Source organism: Fusarium subglutinans, assembly GCF_013396075.1.
Source record: "Fusarium subglutinans strain NRRL 66333 chromosome Unknown NRRL66333_c0000080, whole genome shotgun sequence".
Classification (NCBI taxonomy): domain Eukaryota; kingdom Fungi; phylum Ascomycota; class Sordariomycetes; order Hypocreales; family Nectriaceae; genus Fusarium; species Fusarium subglutinans.
In genome coordinates, this window is record NW_023502143.1 from 35,056 (window position 1) to 55,512 (window position 20,457).

Genomic DNA, 20,457 nt, shown 5'->3' on the forward strand with positions numbered 1-20,457 from the left:
TCTAAACAAGGTATCCAATCCTCTTACCCAACCCCCCCAACCCTCCAATCAGTTATCATTTGTACAATGGAGATGAAATATCCCGAATAATCGGGCATGCTACACACAATCTTGGCACAACGGCATTTCCTTCTCTCAAATTCTCATCAAAGCGCGACCTCCAACGTCGCAGCGGATCTGGGGTCATCTAGTTTCGGAACGGTTTAGACCAGTAGACCAGTGGGCCAGCCAGTGCCTAAAGGCTAAAAAGTGATGCTACACTTACCGCTCCGCTCTGTATGTACGGCAAACACCGTCTGTGGAGTTTGCCTGAATCCTTCTGCCAGAAGAGGAAGAAAAGCGTCAAGGGCTCACAGAACGGATGGGGCCTGTGCTTGACGTTGCATGAAAGAACCTTTATGCAGACAAGATCATGGTCACCTCCAGGCAAAACCACCGTTTCGCCTCTCAAACTTTGCTACCAGTACCTGGTAGATAACCCTTCCTCACTATCATTACAGCTCTCAATGCCTAAAGACCCCTAGACTTCAGAAGCCGTTGAGACTATGGGCGGTATGTGGGCGGGAAGCGGGCTGTTGCTCCAGGTATCGCGAGTCAGAGTCAGTCTAGTACTCGAAATGGCGGTATGCCCCGAGACTAAAGGATTTACACCGCGGGCAACGCGTTTCGAATGCCCACAAGCGCAACCAATCGTCTCACTATCAATGGTAATCCTTTCCCCTCACCGGCTCCGCTCCTTCACTCGCCTCAAGGGTTCTACAAAATTGCATTTAATAAATCCAGCCCAGGCACGGCCCGTAGTACAACTTGGCACTTTTAAACCCTTCTATTACACTTTTTACTACTGCACAACATATTCTAAGCCTCACGCCAAAAGAACAAAGCAATGGCTCCTTCTACCACTACCCCCGATCTCGTCCCCGAGCCCGTCTCCAAGCTCGCTGAGCGACCCAAGGATGATGGCTCCGCCCTCAAAGAGCACGAGCGGGAAGAGCTTGCCTTCGTGGACAAGTACAGCGCCCCCGATGTTTATATCAATGCAAAGACCGATACGCTCTGGTTTCCATGGATTGGACCCATTGAGCTGAAGCCCATGCGTATGGAGAACAGGACGGGTACTTTCGTCGTCGGTCTCCGATCCAAGGTCGCTGCCAGCCTGGGCAAGCACCGACACCGTGGTACCGTTACAGCCATCACCATGTCTGGAGAATGGGGCTACAAGGAGTATGTTACCCTTCGCAGAACCCTGTTGTGCATACATGATTCAAGTGCTAATCTATCGCGATCTAGATACGACTGGGTTGCCCGCCCTGGAGATTGGGTTTGCGAGAACCCCGGCGTTATCCACACCTTGTCTGTACAGGATGACACCGATATTGTGTTTACCATCACTGGTAGCATTGAGTTCCTTAACGATGATGATACCTTGAAGTTCACTCTCGATCTCTTCAGCTTCTCCAAGTTGTATTACGATCACTGCAAGGAGAAGGGCATCAAGCCCAACGATGCTCTCTGGCACTAAATGGAAATGGACAACGGTTGGGATGGTTGGTTACGGCATATAGCTTTGCATGATTTTCGCATGATTAGTCTCCATGAATAACAAAAGAGATATGAACAATGAATAATACTGATGATAATGTGTATCCTGGTGCATTGTTCGGGGATGCCGTGGTGTATTGGTTTGGCAATGGCGGTGAACCCCCCTATATGCCTCGGCATATCACCAGACCACGTGATGTCTCATGATCCCTTCTCCATACCAAGGTATGTTATATGCTCAAACAGTCTTTAAAACACGGGTGATCATTTCATCAAAGGTCTCATCCTGAACCAGACCAAGCTCTTTCATCCAATGAGCCGCTTTGTCGGGGAAGTATGTAACAGGCGCATCGCTGTAGACTGTGGCAGTAGCCAGCTCATAGTACCCTCTGCCCCAATTGCCTTCATCGATATGCTTTGTCGCCCGAGCATATAGGTCCTTGTTGTCCAACTTCTCGAGCTGAATCTTGGTGCATGAGATTCTCTCGATAGCCTCGATGACTTGGTTCTGACAAGTGTTGAAGGATGCGACGTGAACGTATTCGTTTCTGGTCTTATCAGAATGGAGAAGTGCAGCAGCTGTAGCTTCGCCGACTTTTGAGACAGTCGTGGTGGTGAACTTTGGTTTGCCCGAGTTGACAAGCTCGCCAGTTTTGGTCTTGATGTCTAAGCAGAGTAATCCTTTACCTTCAACGAGCATCTTATAATTCGTCAGAACATTACTTTGCTCTGTGTATTCATTGTCAACGGACTCACCCAGTCAATCCAAGGACCAGTGAAAATGGCTGTCCAAGATAGTCCGTCTGCTTCTTTAGACTTGACATAGTCCATAACATCCTGCTTTCCCTTGAGGAAGGGCGCCATCTTCTCAAGTCCCTCAACAGAGGTGTCGCTTCCAAACTCGCTTGGCATAAATCGCTTGACCTTTGCAGCTGCGACAGCATCAATGACGATCTTTTGCTCTGCGATATTGGCGGTTGAAAGGGTAGAGATGACCGCATCCTGCCCAGTAAAAACGTCAACGAGGGACAAGAAAGTGTAGTCAGACTTGACAATTGAAGCACCCAAGAATGTTGACTCCGTGACATTGGATGAGGTGCGGCTAAGAACGGAAACGGTGAAGCCTGCTTTGACAAGTGCTCTAATGAGATATGGTCCGAGATTTCCGCGGCCCTGATAGTTTGTGAGCACAGGAATTCGATACCTCGATGAGAATGTAAGGAAGGAGACTCACTCCAAGAACCATAACGTTCTTGATCTCAGCAGACATGGTAAAGAATAGGAATATCTAGGGAATCAAGAGATGCAGGGTAAGTCGATTTCTTGAGCTGCGGATGCTGTTCAATTGTGTTTGGCGATATCGTTACATGACTGGAAATGTCTGGACTACTTATAGACTCTCAGTCAAGTATAATACTTCCTCAAACGCAAATGATTTCTCAGCATCGAGGCATTTCACCATTATCATGGCCTCAATCCAGGCTCCTCTCGTCATGGAGATGGTGGAGTCTAAACCTCTTCTAGCCAGAAGGTGGAAGCTAAACTCTTTGAGACTTCGAGGTGGAGACTAGTCCTTTTTTGGAACACGCGTATCTGCTGCTGATGATTAGTCAAGCATTGCTGAAGTATTCTCGCATCAAAGAAACACTCTCTTTTCATCTGCAGTCATCGGCTTTTACACACAAAGGCAAATCTCAGATGGGTCTTCTACAGAGATCGTGTCAAGCTTGCGTCAAAGCCCGACGGCGCTGCAATCTCGCGAGTCCCTGCTGCGAGAGATGCTCCACCAAGCGTATTCCCTGTCGGTACGCCAATGAGCCAGCCCCTGCAGCTGTCGAAAAGACACTCAAAAGTATTGTCAAATCTCGAAAGCTCAAGGAAGAACAGGGTACTCAGAATTTGTCGCATTTATTGGTCCATGGTGTCCTGGATACAAGGCTACAGATCTTCATTCGACAGATACTCTCCAATGATTACTATGAAGGCTCTCGACCTCCTCTGGCGGAATCAGATCTGGCCAAGTTAAACGGTCACAGAATCATCAGCAAGCCGATGATCAATGGTCTCCAAATATTTAATCCATTGCATCTCGAGATTATGCGAGTGTTTGATCAGCAGACGCTTCACCAGTTATCAGACATTCTTCGATCCTTTCCAGACCAGTTTGCTGAGCATGGCACGACTACCTTCATCCACTCTGCCCTATACGATTCCTCACTACCACCACCACTCAAACAAGTTCGCGATATCTGCTATAGCTATCATATCGGCGGCAACTATCTAGCCAGCAGCCGCCTTGATGCCCTCCGCCTCACAATCAGACGTCTCCTCCGCCTTTCCAAACGCCACAACACATTCGCAGACACACTGGCATACGTACAGGCAATAAGCCTCGCCCAAATAATCCGTCTCCTGAAGTGTCACGACACAGACGAGGATGGCATCGAACGTGACAATGAAGAAATGTGGGCTCAGACTCATTCACTATGGCAAAATGCTCCCACTCAACTACCAAGCTCACTAAGTCCTTGGAAAGCATGGTTATTCTCCGAGAACGTGAGACGGACTATAATGGTTTGCAATATTCTCTTGGCGGTGTATAGTTCGTTGAGAAGGGGATATACTATGCATTCACTTTGCGTCGAAGCTCTACCGTTTGATGTGCGGACGAAGCTTTGGGATGCGGATAGTGAGAGTGCTTGGGAGGCTGCTGCGTGGAAAGTGCCGGGGCCTTATTTGGTGACGTTGAGTCAATTCACAGAGGCTCAGCAGCCGAAAGTCGGTGCTTCACGGTTTGAAGATCTTCTTCTGCTCTCCTTCAGGAAATAAAAAATACAGAGACGGCTTCACTGGTCGGCCATATCCACGTAGTGAGAAGAATTTGGAAGTTGGTGCCAATATTAGCCTTATGGGGCTATTGCGATAAGCATGAGGCTGCGAATCATCCAAAATTCACCTCCGCTATTGCTTATTACTATGACTATCAAGACATAAATAACCCTCATCATTTATAAGCCATCTGCCTCGTTACCATCCTTCACCAAGGCGCTTAGCAAGTGCACTTGGCTAAACAGAGAAGAGGAACGTTGGGATCTTGCGCACAGGTACCCTGGAAAGCACAAGTTCCACCAACACAGGCTGACTTGCAGGGCTCAAGAGTCTTTGGGTCAGAGTAGAACAGGCCGCCGTTCTCACAGGCACTATACAAAGTCAGCTACGGATCCTCAAGAGGTCTCCTCATGACATACGACTGGGGAGCCGCGATGGCAACGGTGGCGATGGCCAGGATGCTGAAGATGGAGAACTGCATTTTGATGATCGTGTTGTGAGTGAGTGATGGAAAAAAGGGAGGTTCTCCGGGTCGTCGGTGTCATTTATATAGGTGGTGATGCAGCTATGTGACTTATCAATTACTGGGATTGCATCCTTTAGCTGACCACATTCCTATTTCTATCCAGCCGATGTTACAAAGGGATTTATACCACCTAAATCTCACCTCATACATGGATTGAAGGATCCACCTGCCGATTGTAGCCTAGAGTCGCCTGAAGAGACCGTTACTCTGCATGAACACTGGGGACATATGCATGTCTCTGACCACGACTACTGCCTATGGCTTAAGAGATCAAGGGGATGCAATAAAACTTAGGACCTCTATCCTAGGTGACAAAAAGCCTTAGGTAAACTTAGGCAAACTTAGTATAGTTTAGTCTAGATAAAGAGGATCTTAGACTAAGTATTTTTAGTACCCTAGTTTAATGTCAGAAGTCTTCTTACACCCTGAGGGAGATATATGAGGCCATGACACAAGTATATGCATAGCGCTCGGCTATAATATTCCGATAGGATCCGCAAGGATTCTTGCCGCAGAAGGATCTACTCCCGTACCTCTCGGGTCATGATCCGGGACTCGTCCCGCTTTCTATACGAGATGCGCTTGAGCATACGAAGCCGAGTGAGATTCATTGGCCGAAGTCTGTGATCATATGAGAAGGATTGCAGCCCTTGAGTCAATACGGTCTGGTATTTTAATCCATCTGAGTCAGCAGCATTGACCTGGCTTGCTTGGGTATCAAATGCCGTTTGAGGCCAGAAGCGGAGTTGTGCTTGATGACATCATGCTTGGGATCCCTCCACCATCCTTTTGAGACAGCAATACAGCGAACTGGTATTGGCGATTTTAACCAGACTTAGCATCTGGCAGTTAGCCCCAAACTTCACTTTTAAGTCAATTGACTCACACTGATTGCGATAAAGGCGATATCATGCCGGTGGCACTCCCGGTCTCTAGCCCAGACCGGCCCGAGTCCTCGGAACCGGCCTATCGGAACCGATAACGAACCTTTAAACAGCGCCTTCAACCTGAGAACTTCCCCTCATCGACAACACCCTTCATCTCATACCATCACCGCAATGTCTTCAGCAACATATCATATCGAAAAGCCAGTCCGCAGCGACTACGAAGAATGGTCCAAATTATTCCGCGCCTACATCGACTTCTACAAATCCAAGATCGACGAGGATCAATACGCACGAACTTTCGATCGCATCATCGAAGAGAAGAATGGACTACAAGCGCTGGTCGTGCGGCAAGTCAAAGGGGAGGAGAAGAAATTAGTCGGGTTGGCGCATTTCTTTCCGGAGCAGACGCCTTGGAGCGAGAAGGAGATTCTTTTGTTGAATGGTAAGTAGACAGAGTTATGTGAGGAGTGGTGTTGACTTGATAGACTTGTTTGTCGATCCGGAGGTTCGTGGAGAGGGGCTTGGGAGGAAGTTGACGCAGGCTGTTGCGGATGTTGCGAGGGAGAAGGGGTTTATGAGGGTGCAGTGGGTTACCAAGCATGATAATACTGCGGCGCGGAAGCTGTATGATACTCTTGCTGAGAGCCAGTTTGTTCAGTATAGAATGGCTTTGTGATGACGGTATCCCATCTAATACAATGCCGATTATTCCTAGCTTCATAAGCACTCGTGAATCTACTCAGCTGCTGTCATCACCCATTCTTAGAGGGACTATCTTTCTTTAAAGGCCTAGAGAATATCATATCCGGGAAAATCATAGATTTTAGTGGTTAAGAACATCGCAACACGTGTATTGCTAAGTCTAGTGGTAGCGATGGAGGCGCCTCATTTACAAGTAGCCCCCGACGATGGGTCAACGATATCCATCTTCACAAAGTCGGAGTAGTTCCAGTAGTCGCCTTGAGTACCCTCGCCATCAACCGGCTCATTTCCAAAGAATTTCCAAGTCCAGTAAGCGCTTCCTTGAGTATACGCAGCCCAAGCCTTGAGACCAGTATTGAGATTCCGCGCCCGACTGGCAAACGTGTTATTGGTGGCAGCCTGGATGGACCACTCGCCGACAAAAACGGGAAACTTTGGCGAAGCAGTGTTTTTGGCATCACTGCAGATAAATCCGGCAAGATTTTGCGAGGTAGTCGGGCGGCCAGCGAAGTAGTAGTTGTGGACATCAAAGACGAGATTAGTGCTGGCAGCAAAGTACTTGGCCCAGTGGTCGACAGGTCGAAAGCCACCCTGAAGCATGATGGGTATCTTGGGGTTCACTTTTTCAACGCGCGAAACGACACCTTGGAAGTACTGAAGAACCCAAGCAGCCCCTTGATCACTCAATGCTTCAGGCGTGCCAAACTTTGTAATATCTCGATTGTCAACCGGTTCGTTGATGGGGGCCAGGGTAAAGCCTTGGGGAACATCAGATCCCTGGATGAACTTGATGGCAGCGTCGACGGCCTTGTAAGAATATTCAAGAGCGGTCTGGTTCTGGAACCAGCCATAGTTCCCCTCCTTTTCGCCCAGCCCCATGCTGTTCAGACCGCCAGGGAGCGAGTGAATGTCGAGGATGACGTGGATGCCATGCTTCTTGATAGCATAATCAGATATGGCTCTCAGAAAACGAGCTTGATTGCCACTGTAAAGCTGGGATCCTGGGACAGTGACCCAAGCATTATATCCAGTCGGCACTCGGATGACGTTGATTCCAGCTGCAGCCATAGTATCGATATCTTTGGTCGTAATGTAAGAGGCGTATCGCTGCTCCAAGGCAGGACCGCATCGCGATTTGAGCTTTTCACAAAAATCCCACTCATCAGGTGTACCAGGCGCGTACTGGTTCCACCACCTGGGATCGATTACGGCTTCCTGATGCAGCCAACCACCAAGGTTGACCCCATTGGCTTTGAACGTCTTCCAATTGGGGTAGTTGGAAGGCGGCGCGGCGGTAGCCAAGCTACAGGACAAGGCTGTGACAGAAGCAAATGCCAGGGACGGCTTCATTGTTGGTAGGCTTTAATGAAGGCTTTGGAGACTGCGTGAAGGCAAAGAAAGGGCTGTAAGGAATCAACGTTATGCTTGTGGGGATAGAGGAATTAGAATGTACTGGAATTTTTATAGAACTATAGTAGACTTTTATAATACTTTACGAGTTGCTTCCTCGGTCTAGCGAGCACCGAAGATGCCAAGTTTGTTTAGTCTTAAATCGCTTTAACCTTGATTGAACCAGTCTATTTATTGGTTGAAACTCCTTCCCCGGCTAAAAGAGTCATATACACTGCAATTTTATTTCGGCATCTTGACATAACACTATCCCGAAGATGGGAAAATGTAGTTAGACGTCACGGAAATCGTGCGGGAAAGTGGAGGCCCTTGAAACGAAGCGGGATGTCCACATGCCGACACAGCTATAGAGTGTAGACTGCAGTCATAATAGTCATGAGTGGTTGATTCATGGTCATAAAAAGGACCGGTAGTCTGCATTTATCATCTGAGATGAGAAGGATAACCTGGGGTAATGTGGGGGAATCTGGAGATTCGCATATCCAATAGGAATTACTGAAAGCCGGAGTTCTTTCCCTAGACCCGGCTTTGGCTAGTTCTTATTGGTTGCCTCTCCTCACGGCTCTGAGCCATGGCTTCTACGCTACAAGGGTGAAGACCTTTGGTGTCCCCTCTACTTCGGCTCTATGCCCGAAACCTGGAGACGGCACCAGGCTAGCATTGGGGTGGTTGGGCTTAGAGTGGACCCATCCGGTCCATTACCATGATACTAGCGATGGCTGGGTATCGTTTTCTGTAGCCAGTTGGCTTGATGTCCAAGAAGAGACGTCGTCCGTTTGGCTGAACCGCCCATAGATCCTCCACATGCCTGTCGACTGGCTCCATCTCCCTGCCCAGCTTGGAACCAAGGCGCTGTACTTGGCGGGGAACAGCGAGGTAAGGCTCTATTTTGCGAGTGTATGTCCCATATATTTCCTAGATCCTACACCATAAGTTGTCGAGGCGGTGTTGGTATCATTGAGGTTGATCCCCCGGCTCGTTTAACTCGAAAAATCGTTAGGGCATATTTACAGCAGAAAGTGTATTCATTGAATCCACTGCCTGCCATAATGATGCCCATTGTTCCCTTGAGGGCTTCGAGGAAGGGTTATTGACGTCCAAATGATTTTTGTTTGCCTCAAGTAGAGGAGCCACGCCAGACTACCCTTTCTCGCTAGCGCCTCGTTCTTGGCTATGATAATTTATTCAATACCCCCCCCCCCCCCCAATGGTGAACCTCTTTCAGTCACCAAATGCTTGGTACGCATGTACATACAAATTGAGGCTTACACAGACGCATATTACTTAGAAAGGCTATTGAAGTAATGTAGCTGTGTGGTCTAAACTCATGCACTAAAGATATCCATGACTTGTAGTAGCTCTTCCCACCGTCCGTCTCGTTCAATGGCAATTGTTCCTTGCGGTTGCATAACCTTGTAGTCTGTAGTCAGCCCCGTACCAAAAATATATCCCTCTTCATCATTGACAAAAGCCCTGAGATCTCTGATCCAAGCATCCAGAAGGTCTCTTTCCGCGGGTGTTGGTCCGTGAGTAATAGAATAACTGGAATATGTTAGCCAGTCTGCACTGTAGAGAGCTGGGTAGAGACTCAAGACTTACTTCCATATAGGCCTATCCATAGCATGGCTCACACCAAACGAGGCTGGAGCAACATCATTCGTTATGAAGGACAAGCGATATGCGATGAGATATCTCCAGACATTTTTGATATCAACGCCATTGCGCACCAGGTTGTCCACTAGGTATCGTGACGGAGCTCTGACTTGGCCATCGGCGATGATGCGCCCAAAGATCTGCTGCCAAGCTTTCTTGTCTTTTGTTTGTGGAAGGGTGTAATGCTTGAGGAGACGGTCGGTGACGTGTGGGGGGTAATAATTGGATATTTGCATTTGAAGAGAAGATATGTTGGGATCAGGAGGGTTTGTGACGGCGTAGAGGGTATCTTCATCAAGGACTTCGCCGATGTAGAGCTTGAGACCGCGTTTCTTGAACTCGCGGGCAAATGACCCGTCGCGATAGTAGTCAAAGATACCCGAGTGAATGAACAGATCATCCGTCACGGGACGGAAGGTGTGGTTCTTAAGCTCCATGATAGCAGAAGAGAGATCATCGGCGCTGATACTTCTCAGATGACGTAGTCTCTCTGCGCCACTGATATCTGTTGGTATACCGAAGTACTCGCAGAGCTCATCGAACTGCTCCTCGCAGTCTTGAACCGTCTTGGGTTGTGTCGGAATGGCATTGGAGTACATAATCATTCTTGTAAAGCGACTTTGTGACTCTTTGCCTCGGAAGTCATAGAGGGCTTGCGCAAGGACAGAGTAAGCTCCCGCACTTCGTCCCGCCAGGATGATGTTCTCAGGATCGCCTCCAAATGCAGCGATATTTTCGTATACCCAGTGCATAGCGAGACGCTGATCCCAAAGACCATAGTTTCCGACAGCTTCGCCTCCAGACTCTTCAAGAAGCGACTGCCCAGCAAGGAAGCCAAAGACGTTGAGCCTATAACCAACGGCTACGAAGACAGCTTGTAATCCGCCAGTTGATATGAGTTCCGTAGGGTCCATACTCTCTTCCTGACTTGGATCTCCAACCTGGAACCAACCGCCGTGGAACCAGACCATGACAGGCCATTTCTTATTCGGTTCGTTCGGATCAGGCACAGGCGTCCAGATATTGAGTCTTAGACAATCCTCGCTGTATGCATGTTTGGGGATATGCTCGCTAACGTTCTTGGAGTAATTCGCCTGAGGACAAACAGGTCCAAAATGCGTCGCATCAAAAGAGGAACCATCTAAAGATTGGTATTGATGTGTTTTTGGAAAGGGCTGAGGTTTTCGCCATCGTAGATCTCCGACGGGGGGTTGGGCATAGGGAATGCCTGCGAAGCGACGGGACTTGGAATCGAACTGAAGACCTTTGAGAGATCCAGAGTTTGGTAGGTTGACGTGACAGTCTGAAGTGGTGTAAGAGATGGAATTGCCCATTTTGACGATAAGAATTATTTGGGAGATAGAAAGAGGGAGCTGCAGAGTATGAGATAAGAAGGAAATGAGAGAGACTCAATAAATTGTTCATTATTGCGTCCATATCTCGTCGTATCGCAGGTCCAAAAGTGACTTGCTGGTGATTGGCCAGTTTAATCGACGACATATCAGCTGCGAGAGGCGGGGATCGTCCGGGCGGCGCGTCCTTTCAGATTAACGACCGAAACGAAAGGGAAAGGGACAAAGCAAATCAATCGATCGATTAACTAATGCCATCCAATTCCTTCCCACTCACTCGATAAGGACCTTCTCATCCGGTCTCCCCCTCCCACCCCCAGTCAAGCCAAGTCACATGGAGAATGCATCCAGTTCCTCTCAACCTCCCCCCAAGCGCAAACGCGTAGAACGCGGCCGCTCTAAAAACGGTGAGTCTCCGGCTGCCCCGGAAAAACCGGAAGTGGTCCCCCATTGACCCAGTCCAGGCTGCTTGACGTGTCTGACCAAAAAGGTCAAATGCGATGAGACGAGGCCGCAGTGCAATCGCTGCGTGAGGCTCAAGCTCGAGTGTAGATGGGCGGCGCAGATGCAGCCGCTGGCGGAGAGGAGGAGAGGGCTAGGGCCGATTAAGCAGAGGGAGAGGTGGACGCCGCCGGCGATTGTGCCAAAGACTGATGATGCTGTCAGTGAGGGCTCGCAGAGTGTTACGCCGCCTGCTTTGACGCCTGCTGGGGAGTTGCAGTTGTCTAAGGGATTACCGCCTGATATCTCGTTTGATGTTCTGCCCGTGGAGAATGAAGTTGCATCTGCATCACCAACGAGCTTCCCAGACATACCACCAGAAGACTTGATCCACCCCATCGCCCTCCCTCAATACCCCCAAGATGCGTCCTCACAGCTCATTCTATACCCAACACCCTCCTTCGATCTTCTTTCCCTCTTTCCCTCATTCTCCTTCACAAACCCAACCGAGCCCGCCCCTTCAATCGGGAGCGACGACGTCCAAGCCATGACATTCCACTCCACCGTCCTCGCACCCATGAAATCCACACAGAAAGCCGCTCTATCAGCGCACTCCATCTTTCTCAACTTTGCAGTCCAGAATCCCATGGCGTTACATTTCCTTCTTGCCTTTTCACACAGCGAACTTGCTATCCATCATGGTTTCAGTCATAGACCGCCTCTGGAGTCTTATTTGCATTTTCAGAACGGGTCACAGCTATTAAGCCAGGCGCTCGTGACATTATCGCCTATGAATCACGTCGCGATGATGTTGTCGTTTTTGTATCTTTATATGTTTTGGATGAGGAGAGATCCGTTGGAGGTGGAGAGATTGCGGGAGTTGAGTACTTCGATTCTTGCGTATGTCACGACGTTTTCGCTGGATGAGGTCTGTGCCAATTCGAGTAGGAGCACAGGAACGTCGGAACCCGTTACGCTGTCGCGGATCTTGACATACATTTATGACCGCGATGTGTTCTGTGGCTTCTTTGGCTGTGGTGCTGCTTTTGCGGGCTATGTTAGCCAGAAGCACGAGACCAGGCAACGAATATGGCTCTTGTCACGTATGCCGATACTACCAGACCAGAGGGAGACGTGGTTTAGGTCTGAGAATTTGCCGGAGACGAGTCAGAGAAGGATTCTGGATGTCTACTTCAGTTTAATTACGATACAATACGAGATAAATGTGTATAGCCAGAGTAGCGAGCTGGCTGTACTTGGGAAGTGGCTGGAGATTAGAAACAAACTGGACAAGATACGAGAGGTAAGTCGATAGTGGTCTGTTAAACCGTCATGGACTGACATGGTACAGGAGCAGAACTTTCTCTTCACCTTGTCAAGAGACTGCGCCCAACAGTCTACTAAACCACCACTAATGGCCCTCGTAGCTGTAACCATCTTCCATGCCCTGGAGATTTACCTGTATCGCAGCCGCGACACATTCTTCGGCGAGACACCAGTCCCAGCTGATATCGAGCGCGCACTCCAGGAACTAGTCTCAGCAGCATACCACACCATCCCCGTCGGACCAGTACAGCTTCTAGAGCGCTTCCAATGGGCACTTTTAATCGGAGGCATCGAGACACATGACCCTGTATACCGAGATTGGATCTCGGCGAGTATTTCAGACCCCGTTATCAAGGGCGTTTACAATCTCGTCGTGTCGGCTAAGACACTGTCGGCTAGGGGAATATCGATGGAGGCGGTTCGCGAGTTAGTTAGCAAGCAGACCATGAATTAATTAAGCCTTTGCCCTCTATCAGTCTATCTTGAGTATCTCGTCGATAAATCTCGTGGCTTATCTCGTCGATTAATCCAACCACTCAAAGGTCACGCCACAAATCTGGGGTAGTAGACAAGGGACCCCAGATTTTGGAGCCGAATTAGATAAGAGGAATAAGGACTAGCGCTGGTATGATAAGGAGAGACGATATAACTGGGCCCTTGCGCCCCGACACTGACTCAAAACCATCAACGCTTTGAGTTTCAACCTTGTTTTTCTCACTCCTGCAACATCACAATTTCAATCATGGAGGCGAAAGAAATGAAAGAGTCGACACCTGAGTATGAGATGGATGGCGATGCGAACGGGACTGTTGATACGCTGTCGGTGGAAGACGAGAAGAAGCTCGTGAGGAAGATTGACATGAGGTACGTGCTACTAGAAGTGACAGGTGTTCACAGCTAATCTTGTAGACTCATGCCGTTGCTTATCGTTAGCTACGGATTGCAGTATTTGGATAGTAAGTTTGGCGTGCCAATTGATATGCGGGTATTGACTTTATGCAGAGACGAGTTTGGCGTATAGCGCTATTCTCGGCCTACGAGAGGATCTGGTAAGTAATCACCACGCTGAACAAAAAACACCACTAACAAGCGAAGCAACTCGTCGGCCAGCAATTCAGCTGGGCGTCTAGTATCTTCTACATAGGCTACCTCGTCGCCTCATACCCCATCTCCCTCGGCTTCGTCAAATTCCCTCTTGGCAAATATCTCAGCGTTCTCATGTTTATCTGGGGCGTCATTCTCACTCTTCACGCCGTCGCGCATAATTACGCTAGTCTCATGGTTCTTCGTTTCTTTCTTGGTGTGTTTGAGAGTGCGATTAGTCCCGGGTTCTCGCTCATCACTGGAATGTGGTACACGCCTCATGAGCATGTATCGCGCCATTCGTTCTGGTTTGCGGGCAATGCGTCGGCGAGTATGGTTGGTGCTATGATTGCGTATGGGATTCTGAGCTACCATGGGCCTATTGAGCAGTGGAAGGTGAGTTACTCCTACGATGAGTAGATATTCTGCTTACTTGGCTAGATGCTCTTCCTCATCTTTGGCCTCATCACCATTGCGTGGTCTGTCTTGACATTTTTCTTCCTCCCTGATTTTCCTGCGACAGCTGGGTTTCTGTCAACTTCTGAGCGAGAGTTTGCTGCTCTCCGACCTAAGAAGTTCCAGAGAACTACTCAGACTAAGAAGTGGGATCGCGGGCAGTTCATCGAGACTATGAAGGACGTCAAGGCCTGGTGGTTCTTTTTCTTCTCTTTCATCATCTGCATTCCCAATGGTGGAACTACCAGCGTAAGTGTTCCTTCTCCAACCTTGATAGCATGATATTAATATTTGACAACAGTTTAGCACCATTGTCATCAAGAGCTTCGGCTACGATGAGAAGCAGACTATCCTCATGGGTCTCCCTGCATCAGCCTTTCAACTCACAACCGTCATCCTCGTCGCTGTATTCACTACCTACGTCCGCAAGTCCCGACATATTGCTCTTGTTCTGACGTACTTGATGGCCATTGCTGGTATTCTTATGATCAAGCTCCTCCCTACAGCTGAGAAACTCTCCCGATTGGCAGGTTTCTGGCTCATCATGGCCGTCGCACCAGCGTTTCCTCTCATGCTGTCACTGTCCGCTAGTAACATCGCTGGCTTCACCAAAAAGTCAACCGTCATGGCCATGATCTTCCTAGGATACTGTGCCGGCAACCTAAGCGGTCCTCAGTTCTTTATCAGCACCGAGGCACCCGGCTACCATGTGAGTAACACCACTGCTTACCATGGAACACATTTCTAACCTCTATAGACTGCTTACACCACAATTATGGTCTGCTATGCCATCACCATTGCTCTCGTGGTGGGCATTTACTTCTACCTTACCTGGGAGAACCGCCGTCGTGATAATGAGCAGGGTGTCAAGAGAGATCCCGAGGAGTCTCGACAGGTTGACCTCACTGAGGATGGAACACTTCTTCAGGTGGATGAGACTGATATGCAGAACAAGAACTTTAGATATATTCTGTAAAGCAGGGACGAATGCGTTTTGATGTTGTGGCGGGTTTGCAGAGTTTGGTTCAGGGTTTAGTAGTTGGTCAATACAAATGGGACATATTATGTGAATAACTGTTACTCTAAAGCACAACCGCCTAGGTACTTCAATATCTGGGAGAAAGATGTAGGCCTCCTGAAAGAAGTTTTGCAGATGAAGATAAGGTAACGTGAACAGTCAAATTTTGTTATATCCAGTATATCCTGATCTATATCGTACAATAAGAAACCCGCAACGCTATGCTATATCAACAAACAAAGCCTATCGCCAACTTCAAATCTATCCAAACACCTCCAAGATCAATCGCTCCTTGCTGACACCATCGCTCCAAGTTTTCCAGTCACTCGCCCTCGTGGTGTTCAACCTTCTATCCTCACTATGAAGAATAGGACCCAAGACATCAAACACATCATCAGAAACCTTCTTACCACTGCAAACCATCACAATAGCACCCTGTCCCCAAAGCCGCGCCAAGGTATCAGCGTGTTTAGCCACCAAGTGCTGAACATACTTGTACGGCGAGTCCCAATCGCGGCTGAAGGCGCGATGGATTGATACAACGCCTGCGCGGGAGTACTCATCTAGTGTATCGCGGCAGATGTCATCCATCTTGGCACCACGGCAACCAAAGAAGAGTGTGCAGGAGGAGTTGGACAAGTGGCCTGAGTTCTGAGCCTGCAGGTATCGCTTCTGCATGAATCCCAAGAAGGGAGCGAGGCCAGCGCCAACAGCGATCATGACGATGGGAACGTTGAGCTCAGTGGTCATGGCAGTGCGAAGCTCAGCTCTGCAAGGTCGAGGCTCGACGAGGACAGAGTCGCCTGGTCGGAGCTGGGCCAGGTAGTTGGTAGCTAGACCTCCTGGGCGTGCAAGTGATGATCCGCTAGCTTCAGTTGCTTCAACGACGGAGAAGAGCAGTGAGCCGTGGCTGGGTTTCCACTCTGGTGTTGAGGCGAAGGAGTATGTGCGGGGACGCATCTGGGGAAGCATGGAGAGGAAGGTTGACAGGGGCATATTGATGGAGGGATACTTGTGGAGGATGTCGAGGATTGACATGCGCTGTTGGTCAATCTCAGCGTCGTATCTATCACCAGCGAGACTCTGGATCTCAGTCTTTGTCTCATCGTTGCCCGCGAAGTCTACGAGTCGCTTAAGACTCGTACGACTGACAGTCTGAGACAGTTCAACAAGAGTGCTGAAGAGGTTCGAAGCAAGGATAGGGGTGCCGGTGGGAAGGAAAGTTGGCCGTTTAGACGAGACAGTCAAGACAGTATCATCATCAACACCAAAGCAAGTCATGACCCGATCAACTAGCTGAGGCGGATTCTTGGGAAGAACCAGCACATGATCACCAGGAGTGTATGCCATATCCTTCGGCAACTTGAGAAGTAGGCTGTACTTGCGAGGAACACCGGGACTGGTGAGAAGAGTGTTCTCCACGACCTCAGCCCTCTTAAAGTTACCTCCGATATCATTTCGCTGGGACTGGTTGATGGTGACACTTAGTTCGAGAGAGTCGGGCTCATGGTCAAGCGTGATGCCGTGGCGGCTGGCTAACTCTGGGAAGAGCTTGCTGTGTGCCCAGTCGTCGAAGTCAGGGTATAAGCGACCCGTGCTAGCATCGGTGAGACCAACGTCGACGAGGCGATCGGCGCCGGCGTCTGCTAAGCACTTGTCAAGGACTTTGGGGATGCGATACAAGGTTGATACCCAGTCCTTGTGACCTACGGAGCGTCAGATGAAAGTGAGATATGAGAGGTGAAAGAGACTTACCGCATCCAAAAACAGCAAATTGAGTGCCTTCCAACTCTCCAGGCTGCAGCGCCTCAGCCCACTTTGTAAACTCGGTAGCATTATCAGATGGCCTTCCATCATACGAAGCCGCCAAGATGATATTTGGTCCATCCTTGGACAGATTCTTCGTAGCGTCATCAAGTGGCAAAGGCTTAGAAGGCATGAATCCAAATGTCGCACAATCAGCCGACAACCGCTCCGCCAAAGCTTCACACGTTCCGGTGTTGGACCCGTAAAAGATAGAAATGGGCTTCAGGTCCTTCTGTGAGATGTTGAGGTTCTTTCGGCTGGACAGACTGGGCTGCTTGGAGCTAGCGAGACTGGGATTCTTGAAGAGGTTGGTCAAGTCGCGTCCCTCTCGGAGCTTCACCTTCATGTTGAAACCATCGGGTTTGATGGTGAGCGACTGCTTGATCTTGAGCTTGTAATTAGGGTCGGCTTTGACCATGTCGAAGTTCTGGAGGAGCATGATTGTAACCTGCGAAAAACATTAGCTAGTGATACGACAATAAGAATTGGTACTTACTATTTGAGCTTCTTGCCATGCGAATTCTCGACCGATGCAGCCTCGCATACCGTTACCGAAAGGCTTCCAAGCGTTCTTGGGGAGTTTATTAAAGTGCTCGTCTGCCATCCTCTCAGGCCTAAACTCTTCGGCATCGGGGCCCCAGACTTCGGGATCGCGGTGGATCATGTGGAGGAAGAGAAATAGGGGATCGCCTGCGGAGACGTTGTACTGGCCGCCAATGACTTCGTCTTTGAAGGGTGTGACGTAGAAGCCTGGCGCTGTAGGCATGAGACGAAGAGTCTCGCGGAAGATCATGTTGATGTAGGGCATCTTGGGGAGATGGTCGGCGGTAATGTTCTCATCACCCAATACCTCGTCAACCTCCTCACGAGCCTTCTGTAGCTTCTCAGGGTTCTCAAGGAGGTAGTAGAATGCAAACGACAAGAGACCAGAGGTAGTTTCGTGGCCCGCGATGAGGAAAGTGATGAGGTTATCGACGATATTCCCATCGCTCATACCCATACCCGTCTTGGGATCCTTACCACTCATCATCGCATTGAGCAGATCCTTGCCCTCTACAGGATTCTTCCGGCGCTGGTCGAGGATATCCTGGCATGTGGTCTTCATCACAGCAGCGTGCTTCTTGAAATGGGATTGGGCTCGTAGTCGAAATGACTGCACCACGTCGGGGAGCATGGATTGTTTATCCGCGTCGACGAGAGCTGCGACCATGCTCTCGACAAAGGGATGCATCTTCTCGTTGCTGTAGAAGCTGTTGAAGCGGAAGCCCATTGTGCAAAGGGCGATGGTGTCGAGCGTCAGCCGTGTGAAATCGTTTGCGACGTCGATGGTCGATGAAGAACCCAATCGTGCCCTGCAAAAGTCAACATCGTATCTTCTGTCGATAGTTAACGACATACCATTTTAGACAGAGTTGTTCTGAGATGTCTCGCATATCAGGCAACATCTCTCTGATCGTGAGAGGTCCGAATAGCGGCATGAGGATTCGATGTGCGATAGCCCATTCCTGGTTGTTATGCTGCGCCGAGAAGAGACCATTACCAGCCAAAGGCCGTAGTTTCTCAACACCACCAACAACAAGTTTGTGAAATCGTGACTCGTCCGCTAATTCGTCCATGAGCTCTCGACTGCAGATCATGATCTCTGTGTTTCCGCCAACATTTAGCGCGAAGAGCTTTGCTGCGGTTGTAGTGTTAGAGACAGTCGGGTATAGTAACGGTCGGGTATAGTAACGGTCGGTGACGTACGATAGTCTTTGGCCATGTCGATGATCGATTGTAGCGAGTTTGTGACGTCGATGTCGAGAAGGTTACCGATGACCGGAAGGCCTGTGATGATTAGCATGTGATGGCATTGGTGTTGAAGGCGATGTACCCTTTGGTCCAGGGATTTGTCCCTTGTGCTTTTCATCGTGCTTTTTCGATTCTTGCTTAACTGCCATTTTCTGTTCAAAAGTGTAGATTACGCTGCGTTTTGTATTCGTAAATAGTGGTGATGTTTCGTATAAGATCAAATCGCTTGCTGTCTAAAGCAGATTGTTGCTGTTGGTGGTTTTTGGTGTTGACGTTGATGGAATTGCTGCTGGAATGGCTTTCTTCAAAGCATATTATAGTCAAGAGATGATGAGGCTGAGCAAGCAATTTACGCACCTATCTCCAAGACAACGCATTGATTTCATTAATCCTTACTCTGGTGAATATACCCGGCTGTAACTCCGCATTGACGATCATCAACTCCCGATATCTACTCCGCCCGCGTCCACACTCCCAACGCCCGCGGGGCCCGGCTAACGGCACACAGCCTTATAAAAGTGCCCCCATATAATATGCTCCGCGCACCCCGGTCGGTGCCCCGCGGGCCTCCGATACCTGTTGTCAAACCCTAAAAATAAGCGGTCAAACTATGGACGCGGACGAATCAAACACGTTCTATTATGTCAGGCTCATCCGAAAAAACAGTCTGCGTGTTTTGAGTTTGACATACCGCCGTCAGGCACTTGGCAGCAGAGTCTGGACCCTGTATCTCAGCCTCGCGTTTCACGATGACAGCCCGGAGAACAAGGGCTCCGTTGGCAGAAATTATCATACGAGAAGCGTCTTGACGGTGTCCTTGATGCCCGGAGCGAAAAACATCGTTAAAAGCTCTCATTATTGCACTAAACTGAATATGTCAAAAACTCTATCTATCCTGGAACGCTTGGCATCCATAAGTATCACAGCACAGCCCCAGCTTCAGTCCGTTCCCCGACCGCAAGTTTCAGACGTTTCTGATGACGAGCCCATTTCGTATGCCTGCGTAGGCTCTGGTGATGGTTCACGACGACGACGGCGGAAGCGCACGAGCCTCCACATTCTATTGTTGGGGCTAGCGATGCCTCCGCTGGGTCGTGCTCGACGGACGAGGAACCATTGTGCTGTCATCAAGACCATGGCGCTGTTCCAGACAAACGCTGCTATCATACCAATAGATACGGCCCACGCGAGGGAGATCTGGATGTAGCAGAGGCCCATGACGGAAAGGTCGTCAAATCCGTCGGTTAGGACGAAGCCGGAGAGCATGAGGATGACTTGGCAGACGAACATGTCAAAGTACTTGAGGTTCTGACGCCACCGCATTCCCATGATTGTTCGAGCTAGTCTTGAGCCAAAGAAGAAATCGAAGAAGTACAGTAGTGATGCGAAGCCTGCAAACACTACAGTGACGAGCCCGATGACCTGTGTACGCGTCAGTTTGCTTCTCGCCGATCTTAGGTTGAGAATCATACCCCGTGTTCAGTTCTGAAATGGTCTGATGAGCCCATCGCGATGATTCCCGTCACTAATCCAGCGATGACGAGAGGCGTAAAGACAAAGGCTCGGAGTACAGACTCCCATTTCCGAACTGTATGCTTGGCGACAGGTTTATTGATCAGATCACATAGCACTGTA

General features: G+C 49.3%; 10 protein-coding genes across 10 annotated transcripts; 5 read left to right on the plus strand and 5 right to left on the minus strand.

Moving 5' to 3' along the window:
- Nucleotides 1-886: 886 nt before the first annotated feature.
- On the plus strand, nucleotides 887-1,522 carry FSUBG_6909 (chrR cupin-like domain protein; the record flags this gene model as incomplete). Its single annotated transcript, XM_036685157.1, has 2 exons — nucleotides 887-1,224; nucleotides 1,291-1,522. The coding sequence occupies 2 exons, from the start codon at nucleotides 887-889 to the stop codon at nucleotides 1,520-1,522; spliced, it is 570 nt and encodes a 189-aa protein (XP_036537563.1).
- A 258-nt stretch (nucleotides 1,523-1,780) lies between these two features.
- Nucleotides 1,781-2,812, minus strand: FSUBG_6910 (2'-hydroxyisoflavone reductase; the record flags this gene model as incomplete). Its single annotated transcript, XM_036685159.1, has 3 exons — nucleotides 1,781-2,242; nucleotides 2,299-2,715; nucleotides 2,777-2,812. The coding sequence occupies 3 exons, from the start codon at nucleotides 2,810-2,812 to the stop codon at nucleotides 1,781-1,783; spliced, it is 915 nt and encodes a 304-aa protein (XP_036537564.1).
- A 428-nt stretch (nucleotides 2,813-3,240) lies between these two features.
- On the plus strand, nucleotides 3,241-4,371 carry FSUBG_6911 (uncharacterized protein; the record flags this gene model as incomplete). The annotated part of the gene is made up of 1 exon (XM_036685160.1): nucleotides 3,241-4,371. The coding sequence occupies one exon, from the start codon at nucleotides 3,241-3,243 to the stop codon at nucleotides 4,369-4,371; it is 1,131 nt and encodes a 376-aa protein (XP_036537565.1).
- A 220-nt stretch (nucleotides 4,372-4,591) lies between these two features.
- FSUBG_6912 (uncharacterized protein) lies at nucleotides 4,592-4,852 on the minus strand (the record flags this gene model as incomplete). Its single annotated transcript, XM_036685161.1, has 2 exons — nucleotides 4,592-4,742; nucleotides 4,791-4,852. 2 exons carry the CDS (start codon nucleotides 4,850-4,852, stop codon nucleotides 4,592-4,594), a joined length of 213 nt encoding a protein of 70 aa, XP_036537566.1.
- A 1,103-nt stretch (nucleotides 4,853-5,955) lies between these two features.
- FSUBG_6913 (histone acetyltransferase HPA2) lies at nucleotides 5,956-6,460 on the plus strand (the record flags this gene model as incomplete). Its single annotated transcript, XM_036685162.1, has 2 exons — nucleotides 5,956-6,226; nucleotides 6,270-6,460. 2 exons carry the CDS (start codon nucleotides 5,956-5,958, stop codon nucleotides 6,458-6,460), a joined length of 462 nt encoding a protein of 153 aa, XP_036537567.1.
- Nucleotides 6,461-6,669: 209 nt separating this feature from the next.
- FSUBG_6914 (glucan 1 3-beta-glucosidase A) lies at nucleotides 6,670-7,836 on the minus strand (the record flags this gene model as incomplete). The annotated part of the gene is made up of 1 exon (XM_036685163.1): nucleotides 6,670-7,836. The coding sequence occupies one exon, from the start codon at nucleotides 7,834-7,836 to the stop codon at nucleotides 6,670-6,672; it is 1,167 nt and encodes a 388-aa protein (XP_036537568.1).
- A 1,385-nt stretch (nucleotides 7,837-9,221) lies between these two features.
- FSUBG_6915 (triacylglycerol lipase II precursor) lies at nucleotides 9,222-10,883 on the minus strand (the record flags this gene model as incomplete). Its single annotated transcript, XM_036685164.1, has 2 exons — nucleotides 9,222-9,438; nucleotides 9,496-10,883. 2 exons carry the CDS (start codon nucleotides 10,881-10,883, stop codon nucleotides 9,222-9,224), a joined length of 1,605 nt encoding a protein of 534 aa, XP_036537569.1.
- A 583-nt stretch (nucleotides 10,884-11,466) lies between these two features.
- FSUBG_6916 (zn 2cys6 transcription factor) lies at nucleotides 11,467-13,122 on the plus strand (the record flags this gene model as incomplete). The annotated part of the gene is made up of 3 exons (XM_036685165.1): nucleotides 11,467-12,485; nucleotides 12,576-12,645; nucleotides 12,694-13,122. 3 exons carry the CDS (start codon nucleotides 11,467-11,469, stop codon nucleotides 13,120-13,122), a joined length of 1,518 nt encoding a protein of 505 aa, XP_036537570.1.
- A 288-nt stretch (nucleotides 13,123-13,410) lies between these two features.
- FSUBG_6917 (DAL5-Allantoate and ureidosuccinate permease) lies at nucleotides 13,411-15,183 on the plus strand (the record flags this gene model as incomplete). The annotated part of the gene is made up of 7 exons (XM_036685166.1): nucleotides 13,411-13,532; nucleotides 13,578-13,624; nucleotides 13,671-13,717; nucleotides 13,764-14,147; nucleotides 14,193-14,456; nucleotides 14,509-14,916; nucleotides 14,965-15,183. 7 exons carry the CDS (start codon nucleotides 13,411-13,413, stop codon nucleotides 15,181-15,183), a joined length of 1,491 nt encoding a protein of 496 aa, XP_036537571.1.
- Nucleotides 15,184-15,486: 303 nt separating this feature from the next.
- FSUBG_6918 (putative bifunctional P-450:NADPH-P450 reductase) lies at nucleotides 15,487-20,330 on the minus strand (the record flags this gene model as incomplete). Its single annotated transcript, XM_036685167.1, has 9 exons — nucleotides 15,487-16,931; nucleotides 16,981-17,479; nucleotides 17,528-18,383; nucleotides 18,430-18,709; nucleotides 18,778-18,858; nucleotides 18,905-18,974; nucleotides 19,514-19,638; nucleotides 19,779-20,244; nucleotides 20,295-20,330. 9 exons carry the CDS (start codon nucleotides 20,328-20,330, stop codon nucleotides 15,487-15,489), a joined length of 3,858 nt encoding a protein of 1,285 aa, XP_036537572.1.
- Nucleotides 20,331-20,457: the final 127 nt, after the last annotated feature.